The sequence below is a fragment of the Microcaecilia unicolor genome, chromosome 5 (assembly GCF_901765095.1).
Source record: "Microcaecilia unicolor chromosome 5, aMicUni1.1, whole genome shotgun sequence".
Classification (NCBI taxonomy): domain Eukaryota; kingdom Metazoa; phylum Chordata; class Amphibia; order Gymnophiona; family Siphonopidae; genus Microcaecilia; species Microcaecilia unicolor.
Window position 1 is genome coordinate 152,927,104 of NC_044035.1, and position 22,053 is coordinate 152,949,156.

Here is a 22,053-nt window from a genome sequence, read left to right on the forward strand (position 1 = left end):
ATTATCAAAGGAGAAAAACATACAAAAAGTGTCATAAAGCAGCATTTGGACAAATTTATTCTCAAAACATCCAAATTGACATTTTTGAAACCTATTTTGCAGACGTTTATCTATGCAATTTGTCTGCAATTTGTCCAAATCACAAGGGGGCATTTTGGGGGTGGAATTAGGGCAGGCTTAGGGCGTTCGTAACGCTTTGATGTTTTATAGCCATCATGGAACAAAACGAAAACGTCTAGGGACAAAACATCAATGTTTTGATCTGTTTCTAGAACAAATAAAGCACCAAAAGATGCCCTAAATGACCAGATGACCACTGGAGAGAATCAGGGATGCCCCCCCTTAATCCCCCAGTGGTCATTGACCCTCTCCCACCCCCCAAAGATGTGAATAGAAATAGTACTTACCAGCCTCTATGACAGCTTCAGATGGTATATCCAGTTCTATTAGAACAATAAGCAGGTCCCTGGAGTAGTGTAGTGATCACTGCAGTACACTGTAGAGAAGGAGACCCAGGCCCATATCTCACTCTACCTGCACTTGTGGTGGAAACTCCGAGCCCTCCAAGACTTGCCAAAAACCTACTGTACCCACATATAGGTGACCCCTTCACCCTTAAGGACTATTATAGTGGTGTACTGTTGGATATAGTAGGTTTTTGGTGGGTTTTGGAGGGCTCAACAGATAAGATAAGGGGATAACGGTGAGATGGGTTCCTGGGAGCTTTTATATGAAGTCCATAGCAATGCCCCTAGGGTGTCACGTTGCTCTCCTGGGATGTCTGTGTGGCCAGTTTACTAAGAATGCTTCTCCTCCTACATCTTAGTGGGTTGATTTTGTGCATTTTGCACTTAGATAGGTTTGGGGTTTTTTTTCAAAAATGGACCAAAAAGATAAATGCACAGAGCACAAAACCATCTAGCATGTGGCCATTTAAAAAAAAAAAAAAAGACATTTTGCTGTTTCGAAAATTGTTATATTTCCTATTTGGATTTGGGACATTTAGTGCAAAATGTCCCGAGTCCAACTTAGACGTCATATCGAAAATGCCCCTCCACATGTCTCAACTCAAGTTTAAGGTTTCAGTCATAGTAATTTTAAAATACTCTATTTTCATTTCAGTTCCATATACTAAGAAAAAAACAGTTGTTCTTGATGGAAGTCGTCCTTTTGGGGCTCATTCTGAGAAGAACTCAGAATGGAGGCTGCTCCAAGCCCAGCAGAAGATCCGAGAATTGGCAATCAACATCCGTATGAAGGAAGAGCTTATCAAGGAGCTCATTAAAACAGGTGGGCTCTAGATACATAGCTACTAAGTGCTTCCAGCTAAGGCCTCTCTGTATCTTATTTTATACATTTTTGAGTAATCAGCAGGCCTGTGATCTATGTTAGCAGACTTATCCATAGTTGTGCTTAGATCTGAATTGGATTATTCCATGGAACTTGTAGAGGCTTACAGAAAGAAGTACAGTATAAACATTCTATAGTTATCTACGTAAGCCTTTAGAGCAGGTATTGGGAATACTAATTTTTTTTAACAAATGTATAACTGACTTAAACTGTGTCTGGATCAGCCTTGTAATGACCATGTTCTGAAACCTGTCCTGAGAGCCCCCAGGCAGCAGAGTCTTCATCTACAAAGAATATGTATGAGAGAAATGTACGTGCAATGGAGGCAGTGCGTTCAACTGTATCTCAGGAATATTCATTGTGGATATCCTGAAAATCAAACTGACGGGAGGTCCCCCAGGACAGGTTGGGGAACCGCTGTGTGTTAGATCAAATATCAATCCTAGACAATATAAATGAATATCAAACTGTATTCATTTGGAAAAGGTTTGCAATAGGCGCTGTCTCTGGAACAGCTTTCTTCTTTGTTTTCTGGTGAGTTGGAGCCACACAGTGAGATCAGAGCAGGAATTTGGATTCTGTTGTACTGCAGTCAAACAGATCAATTGTTCTGGAGGTGGTCCAGGCAGCCTCTGAAAAAGGAGAGGACGGGATTGACCAACTGCAAAGAGAACCATATTGGAGTAGGGGTGCAAACAGGATGGAGAAGACCAGCTGGTAGGAGAGGTGGATAGGGGTTGAGACTAGCTGGAATGGTTGGGGAGAGTGTGTATTGGGAAAAGAGTGTATATTGGGAAAAGAGTGTATGTTGGGGAGGAGAAGTTAGGCTAAAGGAGCAAGAGACTGAAGAGGTTCAGACATTATTTTAGTTCATGAATCTGCACCTAAGAGATGAGGCTGTCTACATCAACAGAGGAGAACTCCCTTCTCAGCCAACCTCATAGTTATGATGCTTTGTCCCATGATGGTCCTGGGTCTCACACTGAAGAATTTGGGCAAAGTGTCCTTGGCTCAAAAAATAGTAAATATCACTGTGCTAAACTAAGCTCTTCAACCAGACAAAATTCTGTGACAAATATGATGATAACTAAGGGGATAAAGACTAAACAAAGTGATATATATGAGTGGTCTTCCAGTGACTTTAGGAACCTTTCTTGATGTCTCTATCATAAAATCTTGGTGCATGTTCTTCGAACACACACATTCCTCACTTATAAAGTAGGATACCCATAACCTTTGCTGTTCCTGAGGCAATAACTTAACCATGTGGTCAGTGGTATGAACAGCTTGTGAAAGATAGTGCAGCAGGCAAGAATGGGCCTAATAGAAGGTGCCACTAAAATTGTGAACTCCTCTCTTTCTAATGGTCAACTACCAACAGCATTAAAAAGGGCAGTGGTTCACCCTTTGCTAAAGAAAAACAACCTTGACCAGGACAAACTTGAAAGTTATCAGCCAGTGTCCAACATCCCATTTCTAGGGAAACTTATAGAACAGTCTCTGTTCTCAGTGATTGGCTAGAAGAAAGAAACTGGCTAGATCCATATTAATCTGGATCCAGACCTGGTTAGAACAGAAACGGTCCTCGTATCCCTACTAGATGATCTTCACAGAAACTGAGACAGGGAATTTGCCATAGTGTTAGTACTGCTAGATTTCTCAGCAACTTTTGACACTGTGGATTGTGATATCATTCTCCGAGGACAAGCAGGCTGCTTGTTCTCACGACTGGGTTGACGTCCACGGCAGCCCCCACCAACCGGAACAAAACTTCGCGGGCGGTCCCGCACGCAGGGCACGCCCACCGCGCATGCGCGGCCGTCTTCCCGCCCGTGCGTGACCGTTCCCGCTCAGTCTTTTCTTTTCCGCGCTGGAGAGAGCCGTGTTCGTCTCTCTCTCTGTCAGCCCCGGAAACCGGATTGCGTTTTCGCGCGAATTTTCTTATTTTTTCGTTGTTTGCGTTTTTCTCTTAGTTTTCTTTTAAAAACAAAAAAACGCTGAACTTATTTTTCCCTCGTCTCTTAGCGGGGGCGTCGCGTTGCGGCCTTGTGGCCGCGCGGTCTATTTATTTTCGAGGTGTGATTTTTACCGCCACCATCAACGACTTTGATTTTGCCGACGCGATTTTTCCGTCGATGTCCTCGAAGGTCCCGAGTGGATTTAAAAAGTGTGGTCGGTGCGGCCGGCATATCTTGCAGACCGACACGCTTGGTGCCTCCAGTGCCTCGGGCCGGAGCACGATACCAAGACGTGTACTTTGTGTATCGGTCTCCGAAAACAGACACAAGTAGCGAGGCAAGTTCTTCGGGACCGTCTTTTTGGAACTTGCGCCGGCCCCTCGACGTCGACTTCGACGGCATCGGTATCGACGGCCGGTTCTTCGGTACCGGTATCGATGTCCAAGAAATCGGCACCGATGGCATCGACCCCAGGAGCACAGGTCCCGTCGGCCCTCCGATGAAGGCAGGGGTGAGAGGCCGCGTGGGCAATCGGCCCCGGTCACTCCCTCTACCCAGGGCCCTCGGGATAGAACCCTGTCAGACCCGGTCCCTCGAGGCCGAGGGGGATCGACCTCCTCCTCCTCCATTCCACCAAGCGCCGATGAAGGGCATCACAAGAAGACGAAGAAGCACCGTCATCGGTCGCCCTCGATGCATCCGGCTCCCGGCGCCGGAGATGAGTCGATGCCGAGGAAGCGGCAGCGTCGCGAGGAGAGGTCCCCCTCTGTAGTAGAGGTACCGCCGCGTCAGGGTCCCAGCACTTCGGTGCAGTCTCCTGGACCCAAACAGCTTCCGGCACCTACGCCTCTACAGGTTCCCTCGCCTTTCCCGACAGCGGGCCTGGATGAGTGCCTCCGAGCCATCCTTCCTGGGATTCTGGAAGGGCTGATGCGCCAGACTGTGCCGGCGCCGGGGGTGCTTGCGCCCTCGGCGCCGTTGACTGTGGCGCCGGCATGCTCTAGCCCGGTGCCGAGGCCTTCGACGCCGACGCCGCTTGCGGTGCCGGTCTCGACCGCCACACAGGTGGAGTCCCCGTCGACGTCGATGGAGGGAGCTTCATCCCCGCCGGCGCGGGAGTCCACCGCTCGACAACGCCACCGAGGCCTCGGTGCCTCGACGTCGAGCCGGGCCCGGTTGAGGACTGAGCTGCACGAGCTCATGTCCGACACCGAGGAAGAGGCCTCGTGGGGGGAGGAGGAGGACCCCAGATATTTCTCCTCAGAGGAGTCTGTGGGCCTTCCCTCCAACCCCACTCCTTCAGAAAGCTCTCCCCTCCTCTCCTTTGCCTCCTTTGTCAGGGATATGTCTATTTGCATTCCCTTTCCCGTGGTCTCTGTGGATGAGCCGAGGGCTGAGATGCTCGAGGTCCTCGACTATCCATCACCACCTAGAGAGTCCTCCACGGTACCGTTGCACAATGTCCTCAAAGAGACACTGCTTCGGAACTGGTTGAGACCACTATCTAATCCCAAACAAAAAAAACAGCACCACGGGCCTTTAAAAATGGAACACAGTTCTTTAATGAATGAGCCTTGACAAAAAGACCCGACACGGGCCGTGTTTCGGTGACTAGCACCTGCGTCAGGGGTCTACATAGAATACAAAACATAGAAATAATATATTTAAAAAAAATTTTTTTAAATATAATGAGTAAAACCAAAGATTAATATTTAGACTCATCAAGCATACATATATAAGCCTATATAAACACCTAAAGCATTTAATATTTTAACATTGCATTTAATATTTTAACATTCTCATATATTATTATATAGTAATTTGAAAATAAATGGATAATTAATCAAAACCAAAATGGTAACTCACCACAGTGATGACGTGGAAAACTTGGGGAATAACTCGAATATATTCCTCTACAATATATTATTCCTTACTTTTGGACAAAAAAAATTTTCATATATTAATATTATATGTTTAAAATGCTTATTTTAATTATTTATAATATATTTTATAAAAAGGTCATATTATATAATACTGGCTATAACTAAATTTCATATTCATAAAAGCTTAAACTAACAGGTCAAAAATAATTTTTTAAAACATTTTAAAATATACAATAAATTTCAAACATTACACTGATAATATCATAAACCTTCAAAAACATTCAAATCAGCACAGAAATGAATAAATATATACATCTTCAAATATAAAAAAGCCAAAACTATAATATCTAGTGGCATTACTTGATCTTAATTTTAAAAAAACAACATTTTGTCACTATATGTGTATGTGTATACATACACATCAGCATGTGTGAGAAACATATGTATGTGAACAAAAGCCCTGTTAACCCTTTGTCACTATTCAAGATGCCATTTGTATAATTAATTGTGATTGGCAGATAACAAAATAAATGCAAATTTTAAAGGTATTTTGTCACTAGCTAAAATACCATTAGCAGTTACAAATAAAATGTACATAATTAATTGTAATTGGCAGATAACGAAACAAATATACCCAGAGCTACAAAAGATAATAGAAGCCCTGTTAATGCTACAATATATATGTGTGTGTACATGCACACACGCACATACATATGTATATGTGTATGTGTGTGTGTGTGTGTGTGTGTATGTATGTATGTATGTGTATGTGTGTATATATATGTATATATATATATATATATGTATATATATATATATATGTGTGTGTATGTGTGTGTGTATGTGTATACACATACACATATAGTGACAAAATGTTGTTTTTTTAAAATTAAGATCAAGTAATGCCACTAGATATTATAGTTTTGGCTTTTTTATATTTGAAGATGTATATATTTATTCATTTCTGTGCTGATTTGAATGTTTTTGAAGGTTTATGATATTATCAGTGTAATGTTTGAAATTTATTGTATATTTTAAAATGTTTTAAAAAATTATTTTTGACCTGTTAGTTTAAGCTTTTATGAATATGAAATTTAGTTATAGCCAGTATTATATAATATGACCTTTTTATAAAATATATTATAAATAATTAAAATAAGCATTTTAAACATATAATATTAATATATGAAAATTTTTTTTGTCCAAAAGTAAGGAATAATATATTGTAGAGGAATATATTCGAGTTATTCCCCAAGTTTTCCACGTCATCACTGTGGTGAGTTACCATTTTGGTTTTGATTAATTATCCATTTATTTTCAAATTACTATATAATAATATATGAGAATGTTAAAATATTAAATGCAATGTTAAAATATTAAATGCTTTAGGTGTTTATATAGGCTTATATATGTATGCTTGATGAGTCTAAATATTAATCTTTGGTTTTACTCATTATATTTAAAAAAAATTTTTTTTAATATATTATTTCTATGTTTTGTATTCTATGTAGACCCCTGACGCAGGTGCTAGTCACCGAAACACGGCCCGTGTCGGGTCTTTTTGTCAAGGCTCATTCATTAAAGAACTGTGTTCCATTTTTAAAGGCCCGTGGTGCTGTTTTTTTTGTTTGGACTTTAGTTTGTACTTTGTTCCCTCTCTTTTGTTATATCCACTATCTAATCCCACCATTCCCAAGAAAGCTGAGTCCCAATACAGAATCCACTCGGACCCAGAGTTAATGCGGCCCCAATTGCCTCATGACTCGGCGGTCGTGGACTCTGCTCTCAAGAGGGCACGGAGTTCGAGGGATACCACCTCGGCGCCCCCGGGGCGGGAGTCTCGCACTCTGGACTCGTTTGGGAGGAAGGCCTACCAATCTTCCATGCTCGTGACCCGCAACCAGTCTTACCAGCTCTACACGAGCATCCACATGCGGAATAAATGTGAAGCAACTGGTGGACCTGGTTGACAAGCTCCCGCCGGAGCAGTCCAGGCCTTTTCAGGAGGTGGTCAGGCAGCTGAAGGCGTGCAGAAAGTTCCTGTCCAGGGGTATTTATGACACCTGTGACATGGCATCTCGTGCTGCGGCCCAAGGTATAGTGATGCGCAGGCTGTCATGGCTGCGTGCCTCTGACCTGGACAACCGCACCCAGCAGAGACTGGCCGATGTACCTTGCCGGGGGGATAACATTTTTGGCGAGAAGGTCGAGCAGCTGGTGGACCAACTGCATCAGCGGGAAACCGCTCTCGACAAGCTCTCCCACCGGGCGCCTTCAGCATCCACCTCAGCAGGTGGACATTTTTCCCGGGCCCGGCAGGCTGCGCCCTATGCCTTTACCAAGCGTAGGTACACCCAGCCGGCCCGAAGGCCTCGTCAGGCTCAGGGACAGTCCCAGCGCGCTCGTTCTCGTCAACAGCGTGCGCCTAAGCAGCCCCCTGCGCCTCCACAGCAAAAGCCGGGGACGGGCTTTTGACTGGATCCATGGGAACATAGCCGCCATCAAAGTGTCCGTACCAGACGATCTGCCAGTCGGAGGGAGGTTAAAATTTTTTCACCAAAGGTGGCCTCTCATAACCTCCGACCAGTGGGTTCTCCAAATAGTGCGGTGCGGATACGCCCTAAATTTGGCCTCCCCTCCACCAAATTGTCCTCCGGGAGCTCAATCCTTCAGCTCCCACCACAAGCAGGTACTTGCAGAGGAACTCTCCGCCCTTCTCAGCGCCAATGCGGTCGAGCCCGTACCACCCGGGCAGGGATTCTATTCCAGGTACTTCCTTGTGGAAAAGAAAACAGGGGGGATGCGCCCCATCCTAGACCTGAGAGGCCTGAACAAATTCCTGGTCAAAGAAAAGTTCAGGATGCTTTCCTTGGGCACCCTTCTGCCAATGATTCAGAAAAACGATTGGCTATGTTCCCTGGATTTAAAGGATGCATACATATACACATCCCGATACTGCCAGCTCACAGACAGTATCTCAGATTCCGTCTGGGCACACGGCATTTTCAGTATTGTGTGCTGCCCTTTGGGCTCACCTCTGCCTCACGGGTGTTCACCAAGTGCCTCGTGGTGGTTGCGGCATATCTACGCAAGCTGGGAGTGCACGTGTTCCCGTACCTCGACGATTGGCTGGTCAAGAACACCTCGGAGGCAGGAGCTCTCCGGTTCATGCAGTGCACTATTCACCTCCTGGAGCTGCTGGGGTTTGTGGTAAATTACCCAAAGTCCCATCTCCAGCCAGCCCAGTCTCTGGAATTCATAGGAGCTCTGCTGAATACTCAGACAGCTCAGGCCTTCCTTCCCGAAGCGAGGGCCAGCAACTTCCTGTCCCTGGCTTCCCGGACCAGAGCATCCCAGCAGATCACAGCTCGGCAGATGTTGAGACTTCTGGGTCATATGGCCTTCACAGTTCATGTGACTCCCATGGTTCGTCTTCACATGAGATCTGCTCAATGGACCCTAGCTTCCCAGTGGTTTCAGGCCACCGGGAATCTAGAAGATGTCATCCGCCTCTCCACCAGTTGCCACACTTCACTGCACTGGTGGACCATTCGGACCAATTTGACCCTGGGATGTCCATTCCAAATTCCGCAGCCCACGAAAGTGCTGACGACGGATGCATCTCGCCTGGGGTGGGGAGCTCATGTCGATGGGCTTCACACCCAGGGTCTGTGGTCCCTCCAGAAAAAGGATCTTCAGATCAACCTCCTGGAGCTCCGAGCGATCTGGAACGCACTGAAGGCTTTCCGAGATCGGCTGTCCTGTCAAATTATCCAAATTCGGACAGACAATCAGGTTGCAATGTATTACATCAACAAGCAGGGGGGCACCGGATCTCGCCCCCTGTGTCAGGAAGCCGTCGGGATGTGGCGTTGGGCTTGCCAGTTCGGCATGCTCCTCCAAGCCACGTACCTGGCAGGCGTAAACAACAGTCTGGCCGACAGACTGAGCAGATTCATGCAACCGCACGAGTGGTCGCTCCATTCGAGTGGTACGCAAGATCTTCCGAGAGTGGGGCACCCCCTCGGTGGACCTTTTCGCCTCTCGGACCAACCACAAGCTGCCTCTGTTCTGTTCCAGACTTCAGACACACGGCAGGCTAGCGTCAGATGCCTTTCTCCTTCATTGGGGGACCGGCCTCCTGTATGCTTATCCTCCCATACCTTTGATGGGGAAGACCTTACTGAAGCTCAAGCAAGACCGCGGCACCATGATTCTGATCGCGCCCTTTTGGCCCCGTCAGATCTGGTTCCCTCTTCTTCTGGAGTTGTCCTCCGAAGAACCGTGGAGATTGGAGTGTTTTCCGACTCTCATTTCGCAGAACGACGGAGCGTTGCTGCACCCCAACCTTCAGTCTCTGGCTTTCACGGCCTGGATGTTGAGGGCGTAGACTTCGCTTCGTTGGGTCTGTCTGAGGGTGTCTCCCGTGTCTTGCTTGCCTCTAGGAAGGATTCCACTAAAAAGAGTTACTTTTTCAAGTGGAGGAGGTTTGTCGTTTGGTGTGAGAGCAAGGCCCTAGAACCTCGTTCTTGCCCTGCACAGAACCTGCTTGAATACCTTCTGCACTTATCAGAGTCTGGCCTCAAGACCAACTCAGTAAGGAATCACCTTAGTGCGATTAGTGCTTACCATTATTGTGTGGAAGGTAAAGCCATCTCTGGAGAGCCTTTAGTCGTTCGATTCATGAGAGGCTTGCTTTTGTCAAAGCCCCCTATCAAGCCTCCTGCAGTGTCATGGGATCTCAACGTCGTCCTCACCCAGCTGATGAAACCTCCTTTTGAGCCACTGAATACCTGCCATCTGAAGTACTTGACCTGGAAGGTCATTTTCTTGGTGGCAGTTACTTCAGCTCGTAGGGTCAGTGAGCTTCAAGCCCTGGTAGCTTATGCTCCGTATACCAAATTTCATCACAACAGAGTAGTGCTCCGCACCCAACCAAAGTTCCTGCCGAAGGTGGTGTCGGAGTTCCATCTTAACCAGTCAATTGTCTTGCCAACATTCTTTCCCAGACCGCATACCTGCCCTGCTGAACGTCAGTTGCACACATTGGACTGCAAGAGAGCATTGGCCTTCTACTTGGAGCGGACACAGCCCCACAGACAGTCCGCCCAATTGTTTGTTTCTTTCGACCCTAACAGGATAGGGGTCGCTGTCGGGAAACGCACCATCTCCAATTGGCTAGCAGATTGCATTTCCTTCACTTATGCCCAGGCTGGGCTGACTCTAGAGGGCCATGTCACGGCTCATAGTGTCAGAGCCATGGCAGCGTCGGTGGCTCACTTGAAGTCAGCCACTATTGAAGAGATTTGCAAGGCTGCAACGTGGTCATCTGTCCATACATTCACATCACATTACTCCCTCCAGCAGGATACCCGACGCAACAGTCGGTTCGGGCAGTCGGTGCTGCAGAATCTGTTTGGGGTGTAAATCCAACTCCACCCTCCAGGACCCAAATTTATTCTGGTCAGGCTGCACTCTCAGTTAGTTGTTCTTCGTAGGTCAATTTCTGTTATACCCTCGCCGTTGCGAGGTTCAATTGACCTGGGTTCTTGTTTTGAGTGAGCCTGAGAGCTAGGGATACCCCAGTCGTGAGAACAAGCAGCCTGCTTGTCCTCGGAGAAAGTGAATGATACATACCTGTAGCAGGTGTTCTCCGAGGACAGGAGGCTGATTGTTCTCACCTACCCTCCCTCCTCCCCTTTGGAGTTGCGTTTCTTCATTTTTGCTTGTCATTCAACTGAGCGGGAACGGTCACGCACGGGCGGGAAGACGGCCGCACATGCGCGGTGGGCGTGCCCTGCGTGCGGGACCGCCCGCGAAGTTTTGTTCCGGTTGGTGGGGGCTGCCGTGGACGTCAACCCAGTCGTGAGAACAATCAGCCTGCTGTCCTCAGAGAACACCTGCTACAGGTATGTATCATTCACTTGCTAGCACGACTGACAGAAACAGGTATCAGTGGAACAGTACTTGCCTGGTTCAGATCCTATCTATCAGATAGGCAACAACCCATAATGTTAGGCAGCACCTCATCGCCACCATGGGCACTGACCTGTGGGGTACCACATGGATTGATGCTGTCAACCATTCTGTTCAATATTTACCTCAAGCCACTAACCGAGCTAATTTGGTCAACGGACACTCAGTTCTACGTCTACGCAGATGATGTGCAGCTACTCATACCCATTGAACCTAACTTACCTGCAACCCTGAATAAACTGATTAACTGTCCAACATCAGTTCAAAATGGGCTAAGCACAACAAACTTTGCCTGAACTCAAGTAAAACCGAGCTTCTCTGGGTCCCTAACACAAGTGGACAGGTACCTGAAATCAAAGTCTCTTTTGGGAATTATGAACTTAAATCACAAGTCAGGAACCTTGGAATACAGTTAGATTCAATACTTACTCTGATTTCCCAAATCCAAGCAATCTTCAAGGGCTGCTTCTACTATTTGCGACAACTGCGCTGCCTCTGTCCTTACATCGAGAAGGAAAATCTCATCCTAGTTGTGCATGCCATGATAACATCAAGACTGGATTACTGTAATGCACTCTACAGTGGTATGATTACAAAGAGTCTTGATTCAGAACACTGCAGCAAGACTCATAGAAGGTTGCAAGCGACGAGACCACATCACACTATTTTTGCAAAAACTTCATTGGTTACCAGTACAGTACAGGGCTAAATGTAAAACTCTATGTCTAATCTTCAAGGCCCTTAAAGGAATTGGCCCCAAGTACTTGAAGAACAGGATGACCCGCTACACACCTCCAAGAACACTAAGGTCCTCCCAAGGGGTATCCCTAACCACACCCTCTCCAAAGACATTACTCGATGGAAGAAGTAACTAACTTCTTAGTCTCACACACACAAGGAGTGACACGGGCTGCACATACTGCAGCAGGACATGTTTATCCACTCCTACCCTAACTGAGATAACATTTATTCATCTCTTTGACCTCATGTGCAACTTTCTTTAAATTAGTCACCTTAGTTTCTAACTCCTCTTACTCCTTGCCTATCTATATGTTCCATCTTTGCTTATACCCTATGCTGGCTATTAAAATATTCTATTACGTATTGTGTTGGCATTGTAAGTAGTATACTGTGCCATACTTTGTATTGTTATGTGAATATTTTTTACTTCTGTAATTGTCTATTGTTTATGCTTGACTGATTCTTACTGTACACCTCCTTGAGTGAATTCTTTCAAAAAGGCGGTAAATAAATCCTAATAAATAAATAGGATTTGGAGGGAAGGGGCAGGAGTTAGGGAAGTTCAGGGAATTAACTAAATAATCATTCACATTCATTAAGTAATCATTCACATTCATTAGTTATTTAAACGCTGACGGGTTTTATTCCATGTAGGCACTATCCCCAGGACACCGATCCAAGATGCGTGCCCAACTAAATTGGCTAATGAGCCAATTGCTAGGTGAGTCAGCGGCATTCCTAAAATTTGTGCGCAGTGTTATAAAATATCGGGGATGTGCTCCCAGACTGGGCACCAGAAATTACTCCTGGTTTCAGCAAGCGTAAGTCCTGGAGCTCAAATTTGGGTGCCAAATCAGCACTCAAAGCTATTCTATAATGATTCCTCATCTCTGAGTGGCATTTATGGCACCAATTTTTAAGCACCATTTACTGAATCTAGGATTTTAGGAGTGTGGTGCAGAGTATAGTGGTATCTAAAATGGATTATTGTAATTCTCTCTACTTGGGTGTGTCTAGCTGTCAAGTTAAAGCTCTACAAATTGTGCAGAATGCTGCCACAAGGTTGGTTGCAGGAGTTTCTAAATTTCATTATATTACACCAGTATTGAAACAGTTTAAGAACATAAGATTAGCCATACTGGGTCAGACCAATGGTCCATGTATCCCAGTATCCTGTTTTAAAAACAGTGGCCAGGCCAGGTCACAAGTACCTGGCAGAAACCCAAATCGTGGCAACACTACAAATCCCAGGGCAAGCAGTTGCTTCCCATGTCTGCCTCAATAGCAGACTATGGACTTTTCCTCCAGGAATTTGTCCAAACCTTTTTTAAACCTAGATATACTAACCGCTGTTACCACATTCTCCGGCAAAGAGTTCCAGAACTTAACTAGTCGTTGTGAAAAAATATTTCCTCCTGTTTAAGTATTTCCATGTAACTTCCTTGAGTGTCCCCTAGTCTATGTACTTTTGGAACGAGTAAAAAATCTACTTGTTCTACTCTTTCTACACCACTCAGGATTTTGTAGACCTGAATCATATCTCCCCTCATCTGTCTCTTTTCCAAGCTGAAGAGTCCTCACCTCTTTAGCCTTTCCTCATATAAGAGGAGTTCCATCCTCTTTATCATTTTGGTTGCTATTCTTTGAACATTTTCTATTTCCGCTATATTTTTTTTTTGAGCTACGGCGACCAAAACTGAACACAGTACTCAAGGTGCAGATGCACCATGGAGCGATGCAAAGGCATTATAGTATTTTTGGTCTTAATCAGCATCCCTTTCCTAATAATTCCTAGCATCTGGCAAGACTGGAACTGGAGATGCTGAGGCAAGGTGGGAACTGGAGATGCTGAGGCAAGTTGGGAACGGCAGGTGCTGGAGACGCTGAGGCAAGGCGGGAACTGGAGATGCTTGAGGCAGAACAGGAGCAGGAGACACTTAAGGCAGGAGCGGGAGACCTTGGCAGGACCAGGAACAATGATCCATTGCAAAGGCACACAAGGAATGTCAAGAGCCTCCTAAAATACCCCCTCGGGCTGAAAGAGAACTGTAGCGTGCCTCCACAGATCTCCCACGACTGGTTCCAAAAGAGGGTTCTTCGGCACGCACAAGCTCCTAGGGAAACTAACTCCCATCGGCGCAGCACTGTGCAAGGGACGCTGGATCAGCCCCAGATGCACCGTGCAGTTTGCTGGCCCCAGGTCGGGACATGGGACACCTCCCAGGGCCGTGACACTGTATATGTTAGGATGCTATGGTATTTTCAATCTGTCATTAAGATCTTTTCTTCTAGTAGGGGTTTCAGATCTGACTTCGCAATGCAGCTAACTCTGGATTTAGTAACAATTGCACATTATGCTGTGACAAGGGTTTCAGCATTTTCGATAGCAGGGCCCTTGATGTAGAATGCCTTGCCTCGTTATGCCTGAGCGCTTCCTCTAGCACCCACCTAGAGATAACCTTGTGGCCATCTGGAGAGTCCTGCCCAGTCCTGCTAGCACCTGCGTATGTGCGCCTACACTGGCATACCCTCCACCCACCTGGAGGGTCCCGCTTGCCTCTGGGCGAGTCTCCCACCCACAAGTTATTTCCCAGGTGGTTTCAGAGTTCCTAGAAAACACTCACAGACCGAGAACACAAACTGCCAGGATTCTTAGTCAGTCCAGGACAACAGAGCTAACAAACTAATATGTTTATTATCCAAGAAAGTAGAACAGTGAACGGTAAAAGTGGTAAACAGCAAAAGGAAACAGGTAAAATAACAAGGACTCAGTATTAAAGGTAACTAAACACCTTATTACTACCTAGTAGTACCTGGAGAGATCAAACTGCTCACAGGAATTGAACAGGGACTCAGTACACAGGTCCACTCCCCCACACTCCCAACTGAGACTGAGTTCTAGCACATTCTGGGCTAGGGCTTTGGCTTCAGGGCCAATCAAGGCACAGAGCATTAGCGCTAAGGGTGTTTGGCCAATGGCACCGCAGGTTACTTTACCTCTCAGAGATTTTCCTTTGGGGAAGGTAAGCTACAAAGAAAACAGACCTCTGCTACAGCTATAATGTAGAGGTCAAACACCACCTGCTGGCCAATCAAGGGAAATGTACTAAAGGGAAGAAAGATGTCATAGGGCTACATTACAAATCACAAGCATGAAAGTTTCCTGTTTCGCCGCATGCCTTACCTGGCCAGTTGTGTTTATGATGACATGTTTTGCAATTTGAGAAACTGTTAAAGACACAGCTTTTTGTTCAGACATGTTTTAATATTTAATGGAGGTTCACAGAAAAATGATGGAAGATGATTGTAACAGCACCTTTGTATTTTTATTTTGTTTGTAATTTTTATTATGTATGTTTTTATGCTAGCTGCTTAGGTGCTAAGCGGGTTCTAGGTTTTTTTTTTAAATAAATATCAAAAGGCTCATTTAAGTGTGGCTTCTCTTCATGATATACTTCAGCATGAAATCAGTAAAGAAAAGTTAAAACCTCAAAAAAGAATAGATGGGGGAGTAGCTCCAGTTGTGGATCAGCTTTAGGAAGTTGTGGATACTCATTATCTGTTCTTGCTTGTGCTCTTTCAGGGAAGGATGCCCAAGCAATGAACAAGCAGTACTGCCTGAAAATCTCTGAGCTGGAGAAGGAAGCGGATCAGGTGCATAAGGAACTGAGTGAAAGTCAGCAGCAGCTGCAGGAGCTGGAGGAGAAGGAGCCCGGCAGCCCACTAGAAAAATCCAAAGTACAGGAATACCGCAAGAAAGTAGCTGTGGCACAGAACAAAGTGCAGGTTAGAAAAGCAATGGTGGTCATTTCTCATTACTAACTGAACAACTACTGTATGAGCTGCTGTGCCCATGCACTACCCTATCTCGTTCCTGCTGATTGCTGTAACACTCCATGTCTCCTGAAATATTTCACAGCATACCACACACCTGCATTCACTTAATCTTCTCTCTGATGTTGAACTTTCGTCATGCCCTTGAGACCAAATGGATGTGAAGTATATCTATACTACAATTCCCGTGGATTCCTCGCGGAGTGCTTTTTATTGCTTCATGATGAGGCTGCTGAGATCATCCATGATTTCTTATATTGGTGAAAATTAATATAAGAACATAAGCATCTCTGCAATGGGACAGAACAAAGGTCCATCAAACCCAGCATGCCTTTTGCAACAGTGACCAATCCAGGTCACACAAGTACCTAGCGATCCCAAAAGAGTAAAATACATCATGCTGCTTATCCCAGGAATAAGCAGTAAATTTTCCCCAAGTCCATCTTAATAATGGCTTATGGATTTTGCTTCCAGAAACTTGTCCAAACCTTTTTTTACCATTTGTACTGCTATAATTGCCTATTGCTCATGTTTGATTTATTCTTATTGTACACTACCTTGAGTGAATTCCTTCAAAAAGGCGGTAAATAAATCCTAATAAATAAATAAAATACTGAGCCTACCCACATCCCCCTCGTACATAGATATGCAACTGCTTGCAGATGGTAATGATTTCTGATCATTACCTACTTTTCCTCATGATGCTTTCCTGTGCTAAAGAGTAAGAAGGGTAATAAGATTTGATATACTGCCTTTCTGTGGTACAGGCAAAGTGATTTACTTTTATTATATACAGGTACTGGTATGTTTCTGATGTGTATTCCCCTTGGCAGGTACTGAAGAAGAAGAAACAGGCCACAGAAAAGCTCGTGTCACTGTCTTCTCAGAGCCAGAAGCGGATTCTGGAGCTGGAAAGGAATGTGCATTTGATGAAGCAGCAGCAAGGACAACTTCAGAGGAAACTGAAAGAGGAGATGGAACAGAAGCGTCGCCTGGAAATGGAAATGCAGAAGAGGAGACACAGAGTCAAGGTGAGGACAAGAAACAGATAGTGATCCCCCCTCTAAGCACCCCTTGTCCCTGGCGGAGAGGCTCCCACTTGTGGGCAAGAGCCCAGCACATGGCAGCCTCCCCCTCAACCCAGTCCCTGGGCTTACTGGGGTACACTCATGTCTAGTAGAGCAAAAGCAGTACCCACTTGCTCCCACCTCATGTCTCCAGATGCCGCGATGGAGGAGTGCTTGGGGGTATCCGGTGCCGTGATGGGGAGGGCTGCTGTGAGGGTTTGTGCCATGAAAGGAGGGCATTGCTCAAGGGAGGGGGGTCTGTGTCATGAGGGTGAATTGCTGCTGGCTAATATTGATTCTTAAGTGTGTACAGTTGACATTCAGCGGCTTCACTTACTGTAAACCTGACCATGTAGTCTGCTGCACTATCACAATTCAGAGCCTGGTAGGGAGCCTGTCCTTCCGCTGCTAGAACCTCAAGCATTTTTAAACCTTGTGGGTTTGGCACTTTCTTGGCTGCTATGATGGGGCCTCTCCCAGCAAGAATCCAAAGGGGTAGAAAACAGCGCTTTCCTACAAGAAAGAAGTAGAGCAGTCTACACCATAGGACACTTCCCCTTTTCAGGGTCAGTATTTTGTATTCCCCTTAACAGAGTGAAATAGGATCATATAGTCAAGGCATCATAACTCTTAGCGGCAACATGCACCACTTTGGCAATTTCTAGCTTTCAGTTTCCTTTTCTTTGTATAGACCCCCCCCCCCCTCAAAATAAAATCCAACCAAGGACTGTGGGAGCTTTATGCAAATGAGCTCCTCCATATCAGTTCCTTTACTGCTTTTCAAAAGAAGGTCCCTTTCTTTTAAACAACTTAATGCCTCTTCTTTTTCCTGAAGCATAAAAAATCTATGACTGAGTCTTTAGGCAATAAAGAAGGTTCCCAAACAATCTCATTCCATGAAAAATGCTATGCAGACAAAAACTACTCAGCTATCTGTCATGGCTATTTCCATGCCCCAGTTCCCCAACCCACCTTGGGGGGGGGGGGGTCTCCAGGACCTCTGCAACCGGCTCCATCATGGTGCTCTGTTCATGTGGCCATCCCCAGTCGTTCAGACACTCCCTTGACCAGCCTCAACACATCACCGGCAGGAGCCAACCCCCTTAGGTGCATTTGCGCTATAGCTTCTCTTTTAAAGGGTCCAGCGCCAACATGGACATGGCACCCTCCAATGGCTTCCACAACATTGGGAGTACTTCAGGCAGACCCTTGCTGCTTTGCCTTTGCAATAGGTCGCTTAGTTCTTCTAGCGTGTGTTGCTGCCTGTCCACCTTTTCCTGCCTTCTGCTCATCTGGTTCTCTTGCCTACCTTGCTTCTTGTCCTGTTACTTTGCCTTGCCTTCATTCCAGCTCCAGAGCTCTGCTACAATCCATTACAGCTCCAGAGCTCCAGCTACAGTCTAGCATTCTAGTCTTCATTACAGCTCCAGAGTTCCAGCTATAGTCCAGTGTTCCCTTAGAATGATATCTACTAGGCGATGGTAGGTAGCCAAAGCTCCAGGGAGCCTAAACGACATACATGTGAACTGATAAAGACCCCTGGGGTACTGAAAGCTGTTTTTACTCGAGATATTGCAGTTAGTGGAATCTGCCAATAACACTTCGTAAGGTCTAAATGGAAAGATAGCGGGCTGTACCTAACTGATCTAATATTTAATCTACGCTAGGCATGAGGCAGGCATCAAATTGTGAAACAGAATTTACTTGACAGAAGTCAGTACAGAAATGCTGCTTCCCATCTAGTTTTGGGACCAGCACAATAAGATTAGAATAAAGGCAGTTTGATGGCTCAATCACCTCCATGTCTAGCATCTCCTTTACTTGCTCCTGCACGTCTTGTCTCTTAGCCTCCAGTACACAGTAAGGCCTTTTCTTTACTATTTTTCCAGGTCGGGTAATAATTTCATGTTCTAGTAGATGAGTGTGGCCTAGTATTGGAGAAACCACATTTTGGAAGTCCATTAGGACTGCTTCCAAATCTCACCTTTACTGATGGGTTAAATCCTCTCACATCTCCACATTTTCTGTTTCCTTAAAGTCACTTATTTGGGCCCCCAATCCTCATCCTTATCTTCTTTACATAGAGTTATCCATACCTCTCTCTCTTTCCAGGGCTTCAATGTGGAAAGTCTGAACCTTTCCTCGCTCATTCTGGACCTCGTGGGAAAAGGGACCTACCTATCTTCTTACTTTCATAGGTCCCTTCCATTGGGCCATAAACTTATGGGGAGAAGATGGTACTAACACTAATATCTGGTCCCCATTGTTTCAACTCCCTTTCTTGAGTCTTATAATTGTAATATGTTTTTTGCTTTTTTCTGGCTCTGCTTCAAGTTCTGTTCAACTACTTTAGTTACCCTATGTAACCTTCTCCTAAGGCCTTCCAAATAGAATATTACGTTCACTGGGTTTGATTCTTCTCCAGTAATCCGTTCCCTTACAATATCTAGAATTCCTCTAGATAAAAGTTCAAAAGGGGACACTCCCCGAGAGGCCTGTACTTGCTCCCTAGCAGCATACAAAATAAAGGGAAGTAATTTGTCCCAGTTCTGCTGGCCATCTAACCCTTTGTAAAGCATGTCATCTAAGGTTTTAATAAAGCGCTCCACAAGGGCATTAGTCTAGAGGTGGTATGCTGATGTTCTGAGGTGTTTAATCCCAAAGGAATCCCGTAACTGTCTCATAGTGGCTGACATAAAATTGCTTACACTATCAATGAGAACTTCTCGCGGAAATACAACATGACAAAATATTTTTCTTGGTTCCCAGCCAATGGTTCTTGTGGAGATGGTCCGCAATGGGACAGCCCATGGAAACCTAGTAGCATAGTCTACCACAACTAAAATATAAAGAAACACCCTCCTACTTTTATCCAAAGGGCCTGTTGCTGTTTTCTGCTTGGTGTTTTTCATTCTATGGTTAATAGAAAAAAGTGTGAAAGAGAAGGTCTAAATATCAGGATTTTCTGGGGTTTAGTTTAGATTTAACTTTTTTTTTCATATTTTTATAGTGCTATATACTACTTAGGACTTTTTTTGGGAAATGGAAAAGTAGGATATTTGCATTTTAAGTAAATAAGGGGTTTAGTTGTTAACTTATGCTACTGTTAGCACATGTTATTTTACCACAGGCCCCATTTTATGCAGTTAATCCTAGTTACTAATAATTTGGATTAATAGTAGCCCACCTTACTAACTAAGTCCCTTAATATCATTAAGTTGTGATCATTACCTGTGTCCTCCTCTTTGCTTATACTTACATTATCTAGTGCAGTGGTTCATAGACTGAAGGTTAGGATCCCAAATGGGGTCACAGGGCTGCTCCCCTTCTCTCTGGACCTCCACTACGACCTGTACCCAATAGTGGCTGTCAACATGGGGCCTATGAATCAGTTCATGGGTTCAGCCCCCTCTGTATGATGAGGGAAGGAAGGGAGTTGAAGGTTTACTTTTGGTTTTCATTTTTGTGTAAGGGGAAAGGGTGTGGGGTTTGATTTACCGCTTTTCAGTGGTTACAATCAAAATGGTTTACATATTATATACAGGTACGTATTTTGTACTGGGGCAATGGTGGGTTAAGTGTCACAAGGAGCTACAGTAGGAACTGAAATCAGTTCCCCTGATTCTCAGGCTGCTGCAGTAACCATTAGGCTACTCCCCCATTTCTGGATAAAAATTTGGGAAGTACGGATCTAGTGTTTAATACCTAGTACAGCAAAACACATCCAGCACTTTTCTGAGATTCCAGCATGGAGCTAGCATACATTTTAAAAATTTGTTGTATATCATTAGGAACTGGAACTAAAGCATGAGCAACATCAGAAGATTCTGAGGATCAAGACAGAAGAGATAGCAGCATTTCAGAGGCAGAGGAGGAGCGGCAGCAATGGCTCTGTCATCAGCCTGGAACAGCATCAGGTATGGCAGGCTTCGGCAGAATCTGGTCAGTGTTAGACCAAGGTTTGACAGCATTTCATGCTTCTTTGAAAGTACATTTAAAGTCTTCTGTGTCCTCCACCCCTGCTTTATATGCCCAGGAAGCCATAGATTTAGTTTGCTGGGATGGGGGGACAAAGAATAAGGAACCTGTATTGACAGTTAGGGGAGAGGGACCAATTCAGCAGTAGCACCTGCAACATTTGGGAGGGTTCTGGCGTGCTCCCCCCCCCCCCCCCCCCATGTCCATCCCAAACTACACCTATGCAGGGAACTACATAATGGGTTTTCATGCCTATATACAGGGCAGGATTAAGGCATAGGCAAATTAGGTATGTGCCTAGGGCCAAAATGATTAGAAAGAGGCATGTCAAATATGCAAGTTCAATGGCTTCTAAGGAAGATTTTTGCTCTGATAAGTAAGCAGAAAACAAAAAGAAAAGTCCAGGGACCAGAACCACCCCTGCCTGCAGAGGTATGTCTATTCTCTCTCCACTCTTCCTCTCCTTAGTTGAGAATATATGCCAGTGGTTCCCAAACCTGATCCTGATGCACCCAAGCCAGTCGGGTTTTCAGGATATCCACAATAAATATTCATAAGAGAGATTTGCATGCAGTGGAGGCTAACGCTAGAGACACCCATTGGAATATAGGGGTGTCTCTAGCATTAGCGTGCACTGAAAAGTTAGCGCGCCTACAGAGCGGCTTAGTAAAAAGAGCCCTTTTTTGTTTCCAGATTAAGCTTGGTGAAAAGCAATGTGCAGTACCATTGCCCAGATACTTAAGTTGGTGCCATGGGCTCTGATTGGCCCTGGAGTTAAATCTAGCCAGGAGGTACTGGATTTTCTTTAATCTCAGCTTGGGGGTACAGAGGAGAAACATCTCAGTCCTGAGATCCTGTTCAAGACTTGTGAGCAGTTAATTTCCTGAAACTCCCCAGGTGCTACCTAGTTAGTAACAAAGTGTTCAGATAGTTTTAAAATTGATCCTTATTCAGTTACCTGTTATTGTTCGTTGCTTTTCCATCTGTTTTATATCATTCACTGTTCAAAATTTTCATTATAATGAATCAATTCATTTATTAGCTCTGTTTGTCCTGGACTGATTAAGAATCCTGGTGGTTTGTGTTTTGGGTCTGTGGGTGCTTTCTAGGAACTGTGGGACCCCTGGGAGTGCAGCCCCAGTGTCCTAGAAATCACTGGGGAATAACTTGAGAGTGGGAGACTCGCCCAGAAGCAGGACCTAGTTGGTGGGAGGAGATGCTAGAATAGAGCACATGCCCAGGTGCAGGCGGGCCTGAGCAGTGCTG

At 45.2% G+C, this 22,053-nt stretch overlaps 1 protein-coding gene across 1 annotated transcript in view; it reads left to right on the forward strand.

Annotated features, from left to right (window-relative positions):
• Positions 1–22,053, forward strand: part of KIF7 (kinesin family member 7) — a 138,247-nt gene that overhangs the window by 74,718 nt on the left and 41,476 nt on the right. The window contains exons 10-13 of the mRNA XM_030203433.1: positions 1,123–1,290; positions 15,492–15,694; positions 16,576–16,773; positions 20,601–20,726. Coding sequence (XP_030059293.1) covers positions 1,123–1,290; positions 15,492–15,694; positions 16,576–16,773; positions 20,601–20,726 — 695 coding nt within the window. The remainder of the gene's footprint in view (positions 1–1,122; positions 1,291–15,491; positions 15,695–16,575; positions 16,774–20,600; positions 20,727–22,053) is intronic.